General features: G+C 46.9%; 2 protein-coding genes across 2 annotated transcripts in view; one reads left to right on the top strand and one right to left on the bottom strand.

The window, feature by feature from the left end:
- Positions 1-436: 436 nt before the first annotated feature.
- LOC142583556 (acetylcholinesterase-like) lies at positions 437-7,237 on the bottom strand. Its single transcript, XM_075694043.1, has 3 exons — positions 7,159-7,237; positions 2,007-3,483; positions 437-617 (listed from the first exon to the last, which is right to left on the bottom strand). Exons 1-3 carry the CDS (start codon positions 7,235-7,237, stop codon positions 437-439), a joined length of 1,737 nt encoding a protein of 578 aa, XP_075550158.1.
- The window catches only part of Hdc (histidine decarboxylase), a 35,561-nt gene continuing 27,660 nt past the window's right edge, over positions 5,413-13,313 (top strand). Inside the window, exons 1-2 of the mRNA XM_075692648.1 lie at positions 5,413-5,534; positions 11,233-11,266. Of these exons, the coding sequence (XP_075548763.1) occupies positions 11,239-11,266 (28 nt within the window). The 5' untranslated portion in view covers positions 5,413-5,534; positions 11,233-11,238. The remainder of the gene's footprint in view (positions 5,535-11,232; positions 11,267-13,313) is intronic.

The raw sequence follows: 13,313 nt of genomic DNA on the forward strand, positions 1-13,313 counted from the left end.
AACCCGCCGTGGTTGCTCAGTGGCTATGGTGTTAGGCTGCTGAGCACAAGGTCGCGGGATCGAATCCTGGCCACGGCGGTCGCATTTCGATGGGGGCGAAATGCGAAAACACCCGTGTGCTTAGATTTAGGTGCACGTTAAAGAACCCCAGGTGGTCAAAATTTCCGGAGTCCTCCACTACGGCGTGCCTCATAATCAGAAAGTGGTTTTGGCACGTGAAACCCCATAATTTATTACTTATATGAAGTAGCGACCTACTGACAATACGTGAGTGTTGCAAGTACCTTATTACGCCCATGTCAGTACGTCGTACCGACAATAAATCAGTAGTAATTGTGCTGACACAGCACTGGCTACTGGCGCTCTGATGCAAACGCTGAAAATTAAGCACAGATGACCAAAGCAGGAGGAGGGAGCTGACGTCAGCGGGCGTTTATTAGTTGAAGAGAGCGCGAGCCACCTTGTCGCACTCGCCCTCCAGGTACCTGCTGGCCAACGTCGGTTCGGGGCCGATGTTGAGATAGACTCCCTCGTTCTTCGTGAACTGCGGCCATGTCACGTTACGCAGCGAGACGGGATCCCTGCGGAGCGGTGGTTTCGCCTTCGTTTCAAAATCACTGGAAAGGCGTTTTCCGCAAATATTACACCACCAGAGCTGGGCAACCTTTGCTGCCATTTGACCTCCTTGTTGCATAGTGTTACGTGGTGTCCTCTAATACCCACGTAACAGCCTATAAATGTTGGCATAAATGATGCGCAACTCTCTGCGCAATTCGGGATACCGTGTAGACTCGTGTAAGGGCAGCACCCTTGTAAGGGCCACACCCCCCAACTTGAAAGCCCAAAATCTGGAAAAAAAATTTTTCCACTGGAGAAGGAATCGTGTTCGGCGCCCCGACGCCGCGCGTGCTCGTCGGCGAATTTTCGCGTGCTGCTATTAGATGGCGAGAGCTGCGCGTTGACTTCTGATGCACTGGTGCATGCGGAGTGTGCAAAATTTTTACGAAATGGTTCGGTCCAGTGCAAGGGCCGCACCTCGTAAAAATTTAGAAAAAAGTGCCGCCCTTACACGAGTCAATAAAGTATTTCGAACAACAGAGCAGGCAGTGACCCTTGTTAACGATGTGGCTACCCAGAGCGAATGTTTCTTTCATACGATGACTTCTGCACAGAGAATATGCGCAATCAGATGTCAGTGCAGTCGGTGACAACCTAAGAATACAGTGGAAAATGCACCGCCTTTCACATCGAAGGGAATCTGTACAGATGAGCCAGCCAATTACGTTAGCGCAATTCAATGACGTGTCGGTAGCGCAATTCAATGACGTCTCGGTAGACATGAACGGGTTTCAGTATCGGTGGCTCTCGGGAAGAACGTCTCGGGGCTCGAAGAGTTCGATACAACAGAGTGCATCTGCTCTACGCGTCTTTGAGGGCGCAGCTTGTGCAGCATTCTTACACTATGCTCGAGTGCTGTGAAATGGAAATCCATCAGGGCTGAGCGGTGTACGCGAGAGACGTGCTCGCCTGCAGTGAGTGACGATGTGGCTGCGACAATACGGACCCAAATAATGGATTATGATTAACTTTAGAAGCGCAAGCTTTTGCGACAGGCATGATGACCGCCTCGGGGTAAATTTTTTCATAAATTGTTAGAAGGCATTGCTTCACTTAGCAGTGACAAATGCATAAATTTCCATCCCATTAATAATTCGCTGGAACACAGTGGCCGCAGTTCATCAAATCGCAAAAGCACGTCGGTTATTGTAAACTTGACGAACGCAACAAAACAACGTAAAGCACAAAGGATAACGCGATTCTTTTAGCTCTTCTGTCATAAAGGCTAGATACCGTAACGATTAGATCCCGAGACGCTGCGTATACACGAACACTTGTTGGCTAAAAGCAGCGCCTCGATAGTGGAGTCCTGGGCAGTCTATAAAACGACAAATCGAACACATTTAAAGAGAGGGTGAGTGCAGAGGCCACATACGCGTGGGACTCACCCGTTCGCAGCGAAGCGGGCCCACATCCGGAGCATTTCCCTACTGAGCTCCTTCTCAACCTCGCTCACGTTCAGGGCCGGCGCATCGAGAGCTTGGCCAAGCGAAATAAAGATGTCGTCGAGATGAGCCGCTCCTTCGAGACGGCTAGTCGAGTACGAGGGCTTGTGCTTGAAGACGTACATGAACACCTTGGTGTTCACACTGGTCATGTCCTGGGCGAACTGCTTCATGGGGCAGTTGACCACTATGTCGCCAATGGCATTCGCGAAGAAGATATCCGGGCTGTGGTCCTTGTACTTCTGGTCGTAGTAGTAGACCAAGTCGTTGTATCCGTGTAAGCCCAGACTCGCGGTGACGTTCTCGAGATACCTGATAGCCTCGACTCGGGTGAGCTTGGAGGCGTCGTACTTGGAGAACATTTCAAGAAACAGGTTGGCGTAGTACGAGCCCTCGTTCACCGTCGTGCCGATGATGAGGTCCCTGGAAACGGCCGTCGCTTTCAGATCGACGCTGGCGTCATCGCGGATCTCCTCGTACTCGCTGGGCATGAACATCGTCTTCCAGTTTTTCAGCTTGGTGACGAAGTCGAGCACAGATTTGGCTGTCTTGCCACGCAGGCAGTCGAGGAGAGCCTTTGGGTCTACCCGGCAGCCCAGCTTTTGCATGAGCTGCTCTTGCTCGCGCGCCTTGGCCTTGCCGTCTTCCTTCCAGTGGCGCATATAAGGCGACCCGCTCATCATGACGACGCGGTGAAAAAGCTCAGAGGCTCCGGTTAAGGAGTGAAGCAGACCGATCATAGCAGCTCCAACCTGGTGGCCCATGAGCGTGACACTGTGAACGTCGCCGCCGAAGGCCGCAGCATTGTTTTTCACCCATAGCAATGCCGCGTACACGTCATGCAGGCCTTGGTTTCCTTTCAAGCCGAGAATGGACGACCGCAGGAAGCCGAACACTCCCAGCCTATAGTTAGGCACCACGACCATGGCGTTCCCGTGCGCGGCCAGGTACTTGCCGCTGTAGAAAGGGAACGAGTTGCCGCCGGAGTAGTAGCCGCCTCCGTAGATGAACACGATGATAGGATACTTGGGCATGCTTTCGGACAGCTTTCGCGCTGGCAAATATATGTTGAGGTACAGGCAGTCCTCGGTGGTGTTCGTGTTGTACAGGGTCATCTTGCCGACGTTGATGGACGGCTGCGGGCAAGAGCTGCGCTGGTTCCTTGCGTCTAGCAGGAACGGCCAGGGTCGCTGCAGGATCGGGAGCCTCTCGAATCGGTTGTGGAGCAGCGCCGGCCGCATGAATGGAACGCCGTAGTAAACGTGAAGCCTCCGCTCTTCGAAAATCTCGTCGACACCCTGCAGCGGCCCACAGTGCGGGTATGACACGGGGGCGCTGTGATCTTTCTCCGTTGTGAACGTGACGACGGCCGTGGCGGCGATCCACACCACCGCGAACAGAGTTCGGATAGCGAGGATGGCTGCGTAAGTGAACGTAAAGATGAGCAGCGCAAAAGCAACATCATAAAATACCGGCTTTTATTCAGTTGCGTTCTCACTGCAAATAGGGATGCACATTTTGTTTAAGCCTCGAGTAAAGATGGGCGTAATTAATCGAATTCGCGAGAGTTCATACTGGACAAAGCAAAAAGTACTTCCACCGGACCTTCACGTCGTCTGCATAAGTTGTTGATGGAATTCGTATCTGACACAATGACCACGAGAAGCTCCTCATACTAAGATATTGCTCATAAGATGCCATCAGACCGCACCCAAAAGATGTGCAATATCATTAGAGCTACAGCCATATAAACATCAGACTGCCTGGCGTTGCTCCTCTTTGCGGTTTTACTATTAATCGCCCTATGTTCGCTGCGAGAGGGAATCCTGAGAACACCAGGGGCGCTATAACGTAAAACTATTCCAAACTTTTCTATTCCAATACTGCAATCAGGCCACCGCGATTGGTCAAAAACTTGTTTCGGACCACCCCCACTTCAAATGTCTGTCAAGCGACGTCACGAATACCGCGATAGCTCCCCATCTGATATGACGTGTGCACACTGATTATGCATAATTTGACCGAACAAAACAAACAAAAGTAGTTCTTTCTGATTCGACGCATTTTCGCCGTTATTGGCCAAAATTTTCGGGCTGCATTCACTTCACCTGCCTCTCATGCGACGTCACAAAACCGCAAAAACATACCGCGTCAAAATGACGTGTACGTATTAAAGATGCATTAATATGCCGAACAAAAGTGAATTTTCTTCTGAATAGCCGCAGGCTGCCCCGTTCCGAAAGGAATAAAAGGTGGCTGCCGCCGATCGCTCCGGCACTGGCTACTCGCCCCCTTCCGGAGAGCATGGGCTTATTTGCGTGTAATAAAGCTTTCTGCGTGGCCGTGTAAAGTTTTCGAGAACTTTCGGCACGTTTACGACCTCGTTCTGCCAACTCTTCTTTGCTGAGGATCCATTTTAGCGTCATTCTTAAGCTTCCGTTGCATGCCGCCGAGATTGTCGACGAGCCACCGTAAGCTAAGTAAGGGAAAGCGGACCATTCGCAGACGCCGGCACCACCCTCTTCTTCCGGTTATCAATATTCACTTCAGTGGCTCGGCCCCATCGAATCCCTCTCCACTGGAGCATGCTCCTCGCCTCTTGTGAGCCAATTAGATAAGACAAGCCGCTCAGTGCAGGCAGTATTATTCGTTTTTCAAGCAAACAAAAGTGACCTCCTATGAACGAGCGGAGCATTTGATTGGTTTGTTGAGACAACCCTGCGGGTGACCGCCCGATGCTTGCGTCGGCGGTTACGCAGATTTGACGTCAGGAGATTGGAATAAAAACATATTGGAATAGTTTTACGTTATACGGCCCCAGGACGTGTGCGCCAATAGAATGCTACCAATTTTCTCTTTTTCTTCGAGCAATTTATTGAGTCCACCGTTTTCTTGCTCACGAAGTGCCACTTCCGGATGAAACTACAAGTGTCTGAAAGTGGTTGAGTGTGGCTGTGAGGAAACAAGCCCCGTCCTAACGTGTCCCTGGTTATCTTATTCTTGGAGGATAGCTTGAAGTGATCCGGTAGCGTTTTGTTCAACTATTCTTAAATACTATCAAGAAGTCATTTAGATTGGCGCGAAGCATGTCTTAAAGTGGCGTCGATTATAGCTCTCGTGATGGCCAATTGGATTGGAAATAATTAGATTGTACACTGCTAGTAAATTATTCCAAGCCCACCCACGACTGCTGAAGCGGGTTATGAAAAGCTTTGTTCTGAGAATGAACTACCACCTGCTTAGCGTCATTGCCGATAACAAAAGGCATAATCTAGGCGGCGCAGTAGTAGTTCATGCATTCACATTCCCCTTGCATTGTGGCGTCGTGAAGTGAGTTCAAGAGCTCATCGTTCAATCAGCTCCAGACCTACCATCACTATAGTATTCTCATCGGCACATCGAGGTGCAAAGGCTACCAAGGATTGGTCTCCGACTAAAGAGTCCTCAGCTCATTGCGCCCTACCAGGAGAAGTGAGTTGCGTCGCAAAAGTACCACCGTACTTCGTGCTACATACTCAGAGGATAGAGCGCATGCTAAATATGTTTAAACGTGAAATACTCGTGCGGACCGTACTATGCATGGGGCATAAAGATAGCTGCTTTGTCTAATAAGTTTGTTGCTGAAACATGAACGGGCCTATAGTGAAACTTGCTGAGAACAAGCTAAGCACTTTTCTTAAAATTACGCGCGCTTACTAAAACCAACACCCGAACTCGTTATATTTCACGTAGTGAGGAAATTGCACGGCAAGAGATCTGCGGATAGACCTGCGATCCACACCGGAAGTAGTTTAGCCAAAAGCTCGTCCCTTGTACAACATGCACTGAGTGAGCCAGATCTATTGCGTGCGAATGAGCGTAATTCGTGAGCGCATTCGCGCGCCGTATACAGACTCTGAGGGCGGCAGAGTTCGTGCATGTTTTTCGGAAGCCACAACGACCAATGTCTTCTGTCTTCTGTCTTAGTACACGAAAAAAAAAGGAACGTTCACGCAGGCTTACAGCCATTTGCAGAAATTGACAGCTCTCACAGTCATGCGCTGAATTTGATCGTGGGACACTACTAGGATGGGATGCGCACATTTTTTTTTCTCTGGAGGAATGGAAAGAGATATAATCGGCAAAATAACAAGAAGGTAAATTTTTAAGGTTTATCGCGCTTGTAAAGAGCGCACAAGGAGTGGTTATGCACGTACTAGCTGTAGCAAATTTCAATGGGCACAACAATAGCGCGAGAACGCGACTACTACGGTTTATCGATATTAAAAATAATTATTCCCTGGCAGGTCGCTGCAGCGATGGATTTCTTACCATTATGAGCAAAATTCGAATTGGGCAGATCAAACACACAGCTGATGAGCGTAATCCTTAGGCGACGTCCACATAATGCCTTCGAGATGACGAACATGGTAAACTACTAGACAAGAGATCTGACCAGACGAGAGACAAGGGCAGTGTTATCGCAAACAGTGTGCCGCCATATGATTTTCTACTTCTATTTTTTATTTGGCGTGCTTAATTTCCTGTTCTTGTATAGCATCTATTTTTTATTTGGCGTGCTTAATTTCCTGTTCTTGTATAGCATCCTGTTCTTTTTGCATTCGTGGCTGGTCTTTCCATCTTTGTTAAGTACCCTGTTACTAGTTCTCTACTGGACAATATCTTGTACATTGTAGTTGTCACTGTACTATAAATTGCGCAGTTTTGATCATCTCAATCGGTGCCACTCTTGAGGGCTCTAAGAATTCCTAAATAAACGAATACGAACAGCAGGGCAAATACAACTGCCCTGTTCGCGTACGTCGTCTTCAGATTTCCTGTTGGTAACAACTCGCATATCCTGTTCGTATCTCTTTCGTTCCGTCGCCTGTGCGGCTCGCAATGTCCAACGAAAAACTAACAAGCCCGGCGTACAACTCCCCCGGCAACATTGCCACTCCACTTCAACATGCGCTAAACAGTACTACATAGTCTGGGCTTTCGAACTGTCGCGACACCCGGCTTTATTAGGACGACTCTCGCGAGAGAGCGTAAAACTTCGGACCTCCCAGAGGCGTGGGGAGATGACTGTAAAGCGATGCTAGGGCTAACTCACAGAACTCGGGGCTCTCATCGACGGGCCTTTCGTCGTCCACATTCCGCCTGTCCTGGGACGGCCGCGCACCGGAAGGCATCGTTCTCGACACAGCGCTGGTTGTGCGTCTTCTCAAGCTTGTAACGCGAGCGTCGAACGTGAGCGCGCGGATCGTTCTCGTTCTCAGATGAATGCCTGTGGTGATGGTGATAGCGGATGGGGTTTTGGTTCGTTTGGTTTGATGGCTATGGATGTGGAGCTACCCACTACGGGGGATCGGCCAGCAATTGGGCGGCAGTATGTAGATAAGAAGGGAAGAATACTTAAATAGGATTTTGTAATTTGAGAGTGAGATATTAGATGAATACTAACCGTTAATATCAATTTTTATTGTTTTCAAATTTGAAGTTAATATTTTTTGTTTTCATGTTGAGGAGCGTAAAACAATAAAATCAGCATGTCAAACTCCGCGTTTCCCATACAAAATTGAATATGGCATCACATACGGATGGATCAAGCATCCTTTTAGTTAATCATGTTTATCAACCTTATTCAGGAGAAAAGATTATACTCAGAGACAGGTAAAGATATATAAATTAGATGCGAAAGGCGATAAATATCCACTTTGCTACCCTGCACTGGGGAAGTGGTAAGGGGAGGCAGAAAGATAGCAAAAGGAATAGCGCACTCAGAGAGAGAGAGAGAGAGAGAGAGAAAGAGAGAGAGAGAGACAGAAAGAGATAAAAAGACAAACAGTGCAGACCTTTTGTGGCCCCACATAATCACAATTAACTCAATTTAAAGCAACGCTGTTTCTTTAGAGCAGATGCAATAAAAATTTCAGTTACCTGTAATTAAATCACAGACCGTAGAACGCTGTTCCTCTATGATTGGTCAAGTTGAAACCTTCCAGCATATAACCTATTCGGGCTCTTGGTCAGGAACTTTACAAATGCCATAATTCATTCACACGCATTTTACTTTGCGAGAATAATGGTCATAATATATATACATATATATATATATATATATATATATATATATATATATGTATATATATATATCACAAAGAGGACACTGGTCACACGGCAACATATACTGAAAAACATGGCACATGCATGCGCGTCACGCTGCTCGTCAAACACGTGTAGCAGACAACCATGTGACATAGATACCGTCGGCATAAATTTTTTCACTACGACAATATCGTATTTTCTTTGCTAGTTCAATGCCCCACAAAACATGTCACTAACTGTCGTTCTTATTTCATCAGAAGTGCACGTGAAGATTATTAAACTAATTTCATTTCCTTTCTTGTCTTCCGTATAAAACTACTTCTTTCGAAATGTTCGATAGGTTTTCAACCTCTTAGGTACGTAAAATTCGCCCGAGCTTTCATGAATAGATAACACCCGTTTATCTATCTTCTTTCTATCGCAACGGGCTTAAATGTAAGGTCAAAGAAAAGAGGCGTCAAATTACTTGGGTTCATTGACTGTTATTTTTCGCAGCTTTCACACCTTCCTTTCTTGATACTTATATTGGAAGAAACGTGGGGGGGGGGGGGGGAGGATGTGAAGGGGTGGAGGACATTCGCAGTGAAGTAGGCATGTCTGATTGGCTCCGTCACACGTCTTATTTTGCGCCAGCCGCCGACATCCGAGAGCGCCGTGCCGTTATTCGCGGCATTAGGCCTCCAAACACGGAGCGACGTTTGCGGAAGCCAGACAAAGAAGGGACGGAAAGCCGTGGAAGACACCTGACCCCCCGGTCTGATGCTATACGCGCGTCGTAATACGTCAAGTCTTGCGCTACTGCTGACCTGAAGTACGGCGAGCAGGCAGAAGGACAGGTCACGAAAGGCACTCTCTGTTCAAACGAACTAGTGGCATGCCATTAACGCAGCCCTCTGACTCTAGGGACCAAGACGTCGCTGTGGGGAAGACTCTTGCCAGGTTAGGTCTACAGGGTACGGCAGCAGGCGCTCTCTCCCTCTTTTGTGGGCATTCGTTAGCGTGTATCTTTCTAGCGGGCACGTTTCTTAGCTCTCGCACCCCTACCCACCCTTGTACCCGCCCCTCCCGCGCCCCCACCAGTCCGCTGTGCCACCCCCAAGTTCTCATCCGATCTAGACGAGTCCCCCGGAACGCAGTGCTCAGAAGTGAGCAGTCGGTTTCGCTTCTCGCTGCGTGGATTTAGCCTTTCGTTACTTGAGGCTTCGTGTCTGAAGTAAAGTTCTCAACGGTCGTGCTCTTACGGATTCTCCAGGTGAGTCAGCAATTTTCGTGAGATGATTGATGAGCTCCTATGTTACCCATTCGGGCTTATTGGTAGATAATTTTTGGGCATCCTCGAAGCAACAACCACTGCCGGTTTCAGAAACTCCGACTTTCAAGCTCAGCTCAGCTTGTTATGAAATGTGTCGTGAAGAGGGAACCACTTGCATCGACGGTGTCTAAGAAGATGTCGAGCTCGGCTCAATGAAGTTGTTTCTCTCTCTCTCTCTCTCTCAGTTAGTTCATGCAAGGAGAGAAATTGACTGATAAATCTCAATGTTCTCAAAAAAGAAAACATAACTGTGTTGGATGTTGCCTGTGAATTTGAAAAAGCCTTGGGGGTTCATCTTCTACTGAAGCAGTCTTACCAACTTCTGTTGGGCGTATTAAAGTGATGGCGGGAATTGGAACAAACGCCATCTCGTTCGAAGAGTCACATAGCTAATAGACTAGTCCAGCTAAGAATTGTAGTTCGATCTTCCGTCCTAGTGGATAATTAAGTGCAAGGTATACAGATAGACAGCAAGACTGTTAAATATGAGAACATTGAGATACTTTAATGCCGATACATTTACAATGATAAAACACGGTTTGCCAGTGCAATTGTTGCCACTTACCATTGTTTTCAGTCACACTGAGCGCCCTAGCACCTAATAAGACATACAACATGAGGAGCGAAATATAATACTGCTGCTGAAGATTTCGCAACCTTTATCACAACGCTTGCCAGACGTTCTGGCATGGCAAACCGCGAATGTGTGGCGAGTGGCAGAATTATCAAGCGTTCCCAGATTGTCATCCCTGCTGTAGCTATAAGCATGACAGTGGATGCTTTTACGCGCCCAATGTAATGTAGCAGTAGGAGCTGTGTTAACAATGAACAAACCGCGTCATTGGCGAAAAACTGGGACCCTTCTTTTTTTAAAGCTTTTTCGTTCTTATGCATCTCTTATAATTATTTTCAATTGGAACGATTTGTTGTGTCACATTATATGGCTATTTAGAAGTAAAGCCTTGGGGTGGCTCCTCGTGTAAGAAAACGGGGAGTTGTTTATAAAATTTACCGTCCTTGAGCCAAGGGGTAACGTTCAGTTTGATCAGTCCGTAAGCTGGCAACACTTGCGCTTTTATCTCGTGTAGACTGCGTTTCTGGGTAGAGCCACAATAGATTATGAATGAGTGCTGTAGGTGCTTGAACAGAACACTTTTGAACAGCTCACGGGCTCTTCAGGCATAGGAACCAAGTTCAGGCGATTGCACATGTCAGGGCCACTCGAGCGTGAAGTCTCTGCAAAAAGATTTCTTCCGCCTGAGAAAGATCGCCGCCTACAAAATAGTGGGCAACATTCGCCCTCATCTTGTTAAATTTTGCAAAGTGGACGGTGCTTCTACTCATAGTTGGAATTTTGTTGATCAAAGCCTTGAACCTCGCCACTTTCATAGAACGCAGACGAAATCTGAGCACGATGTTTTTGGTTTACTATGTGACCACAAGTAATACAAGCTTCATGCTGCGGGGTTTGGTTTTCGTGCAGCAATATGGTTACGTAGCCGCGCTTGTTGCTATGGCAACATAATACAGCAAACACAGCGAAATACAGAGCAAATACAAAAAAGTGTCGGTGTTGTCCATATATAGTAGTAGTCCCGCATTCGCCCTGATTCCCGTATTTTGATCGCTCTCATGGTTCAGCGACCGTTTTATTAGGGGCACACCTTTGAGAATTTACGTCGTTGTAACTAGTAAGTGCACGTATAACGCGAATTGCCAGGTTACTTTAGTAATGCAACCATCTGATTATTTCATTTCTGTTCCAAGGTCACCATGGACATTGAAGAATACCGCAAGAGAGGTAAGCAATGTTTTGTTGGTTGTTGTTGTTGTTTCATCTTACTAACAAGTAAGTTTTGTTTTTATGCAGACTGGCAAATTTGAGTAGTAAATCATAGTTGTTAACACTCGAGCTCTATGAGATGAGAATTAGGTGTTCTTTTTTTAACGGTGTGAGTCCGAAGAGAAAATTCAAGAGGCGACATGATGGAGAGAAAGTTCAAGTCTGTGATTTAGTTGATTGCGTCTGTCGCATCAACAGCCCGTGCATTCTGGTTCTTTATTGAATAGACGCGCCTTTCACACATTTCTATTACTGCTTCACACAAAGATACATACACGATTCACAAAGATTCAGAAGTCGACAGCATCCTCAGCAACAGGCTCTAGTATCCTTAAAACCGGTATTTAGTTGACTTGCTGTTTAAGAAACCCTTCTTTTTTTTTCCTTTTAACGGAATAATGAAACGACGACAGTGGTTTCGCCCTGTCTATAACGTAGAACTAGATCTTGCGATGTTGATATTATGTTTTAACTATTAGTTGCATTTGTAGTATCTTCGCGACCTTCTTTTTCTTTCGCAATTTATTCTCTTCGTCACATTTCTTGCACAACTTGAGAATTTCTCTTATTACGCAAAGGAGCGTTGAAATGGAGGTGCAAAACGGATATTTAAAGGAAAGCAAGTCGTTTGCGAAGTTAGAATAAAATACGAGTCCTTAGACCACAGCAAGAGCTTCGTGCACGACGTCTGCGAAGAATGAAAGAACGGGCCCTCATTCACATTCCGGCAATAGCGTGGAGCTTCGTGCAGCCCTGCAGGCTTTAAAATGATCCAATACCGTAACGACCTTTGAGCGGACTTTTTATTGCTTGCGCCCCGGAGTAAGGTCACAATGGCTCAACTCCCAGCCATTGCTCTGCCCGACTGTTTCAAATTCAACCCGCGCTGAAGCTAAAGCTGAGTTACGAGAGGCGTTTTATGGCTCTAATTGATCTTGTGTGTATCATTTGTAACGATTCAGCTACGCTTATCTTTTCCTGCAAGGAGAATGAATTGTCCTTTGCAATTCTAAACGCGTCTGATCTGCTAGAACAGACTGGGACCAATACGTCGAACAGACGAGATGCACAAAGTTGTCTGTACGTTCTTATTCTGTAATTATTTTTTTCTTCCTTTGTTAACTTTTATTTAAGAGGAAGCTATCTGTAGCTCGGGCCGCGAGTTACAATATATGTGAAATGTATGAGCGCTTACATCATGCAACGGCTGAAGCAAACATGAATGAAATGTTATGCATTAAAAACAAGAAAGTAATAAAACGTTGCATCTCAGTGGCTGTTAGCAGTAGAAATGTATGCTTAAAGATCACGAGGATGAAATAATCATAAATTGTGCAACATATTTAGAAGCATGTAACATCACAGCTAGTACAAAGATCATCATTATGCAAACAGCGTCTGTTTTAGAACTAAAAGTAGTCCGAAGTGATATGTGACATTTTACCACCAAATTTCCAGTATTTCTTGAATATAGCCGTTTGGAAAACAGAGGCGAACGGGTCAGATAAGCAGTAAGTGGAAACTAAGATTTGAAATGTGTCCACTGTAAATGTTATAACATATTCCGTTAGCTAAAATGGGATAATTTATTTTATTGCTATAATAACTATATGGACACTCCAAGTGCATTCCCGCCGTCGCCGTCGTCGTGAGGTTCCGTATAAAGTCCAAGGGCGATAACAACGTCGGCACGCGCCCTACGCTGTATGTGCGAATGAAGGCGCTTGAGGGGAGGCGACGATCGCGGCTCAAGCTTGCCCGCGTGGAAAGAAACGAAAGCGGGGAGGAAGCGCGCCGTCTTCCGTCGTGCGCGAGGCACCCAACGTTGCAAGGAACTGGGTGGAGGGGGGAGAAGGGGGCGGCGTTCTGCTCCAGCTGCAACTGCGCATGTGCGGCAGCGCGCGTTCGCGCGGCCGTATCTCGAGAGCGATCTGCGTTAGGGACAGTCTAGGTGCGTCGGTGGCCCACAGCTTTGTGCATGCTGTGTTCTCTCGGTGCTCACTTT

Source organism: Dermacentor variabilis, chromosome 5, assembly GCF_050947875.1.
Source record: "Dermacentor variabilis isolate Ectoservices chromosome 5, ASM5094787v1, whole genome shotgun sequence".
NCBI lineage: Eukaryota > Metazoa > Arthropoda > Arachnida > Ixodida > Ixodidae > Dermacentor > Dermacentor variabilis.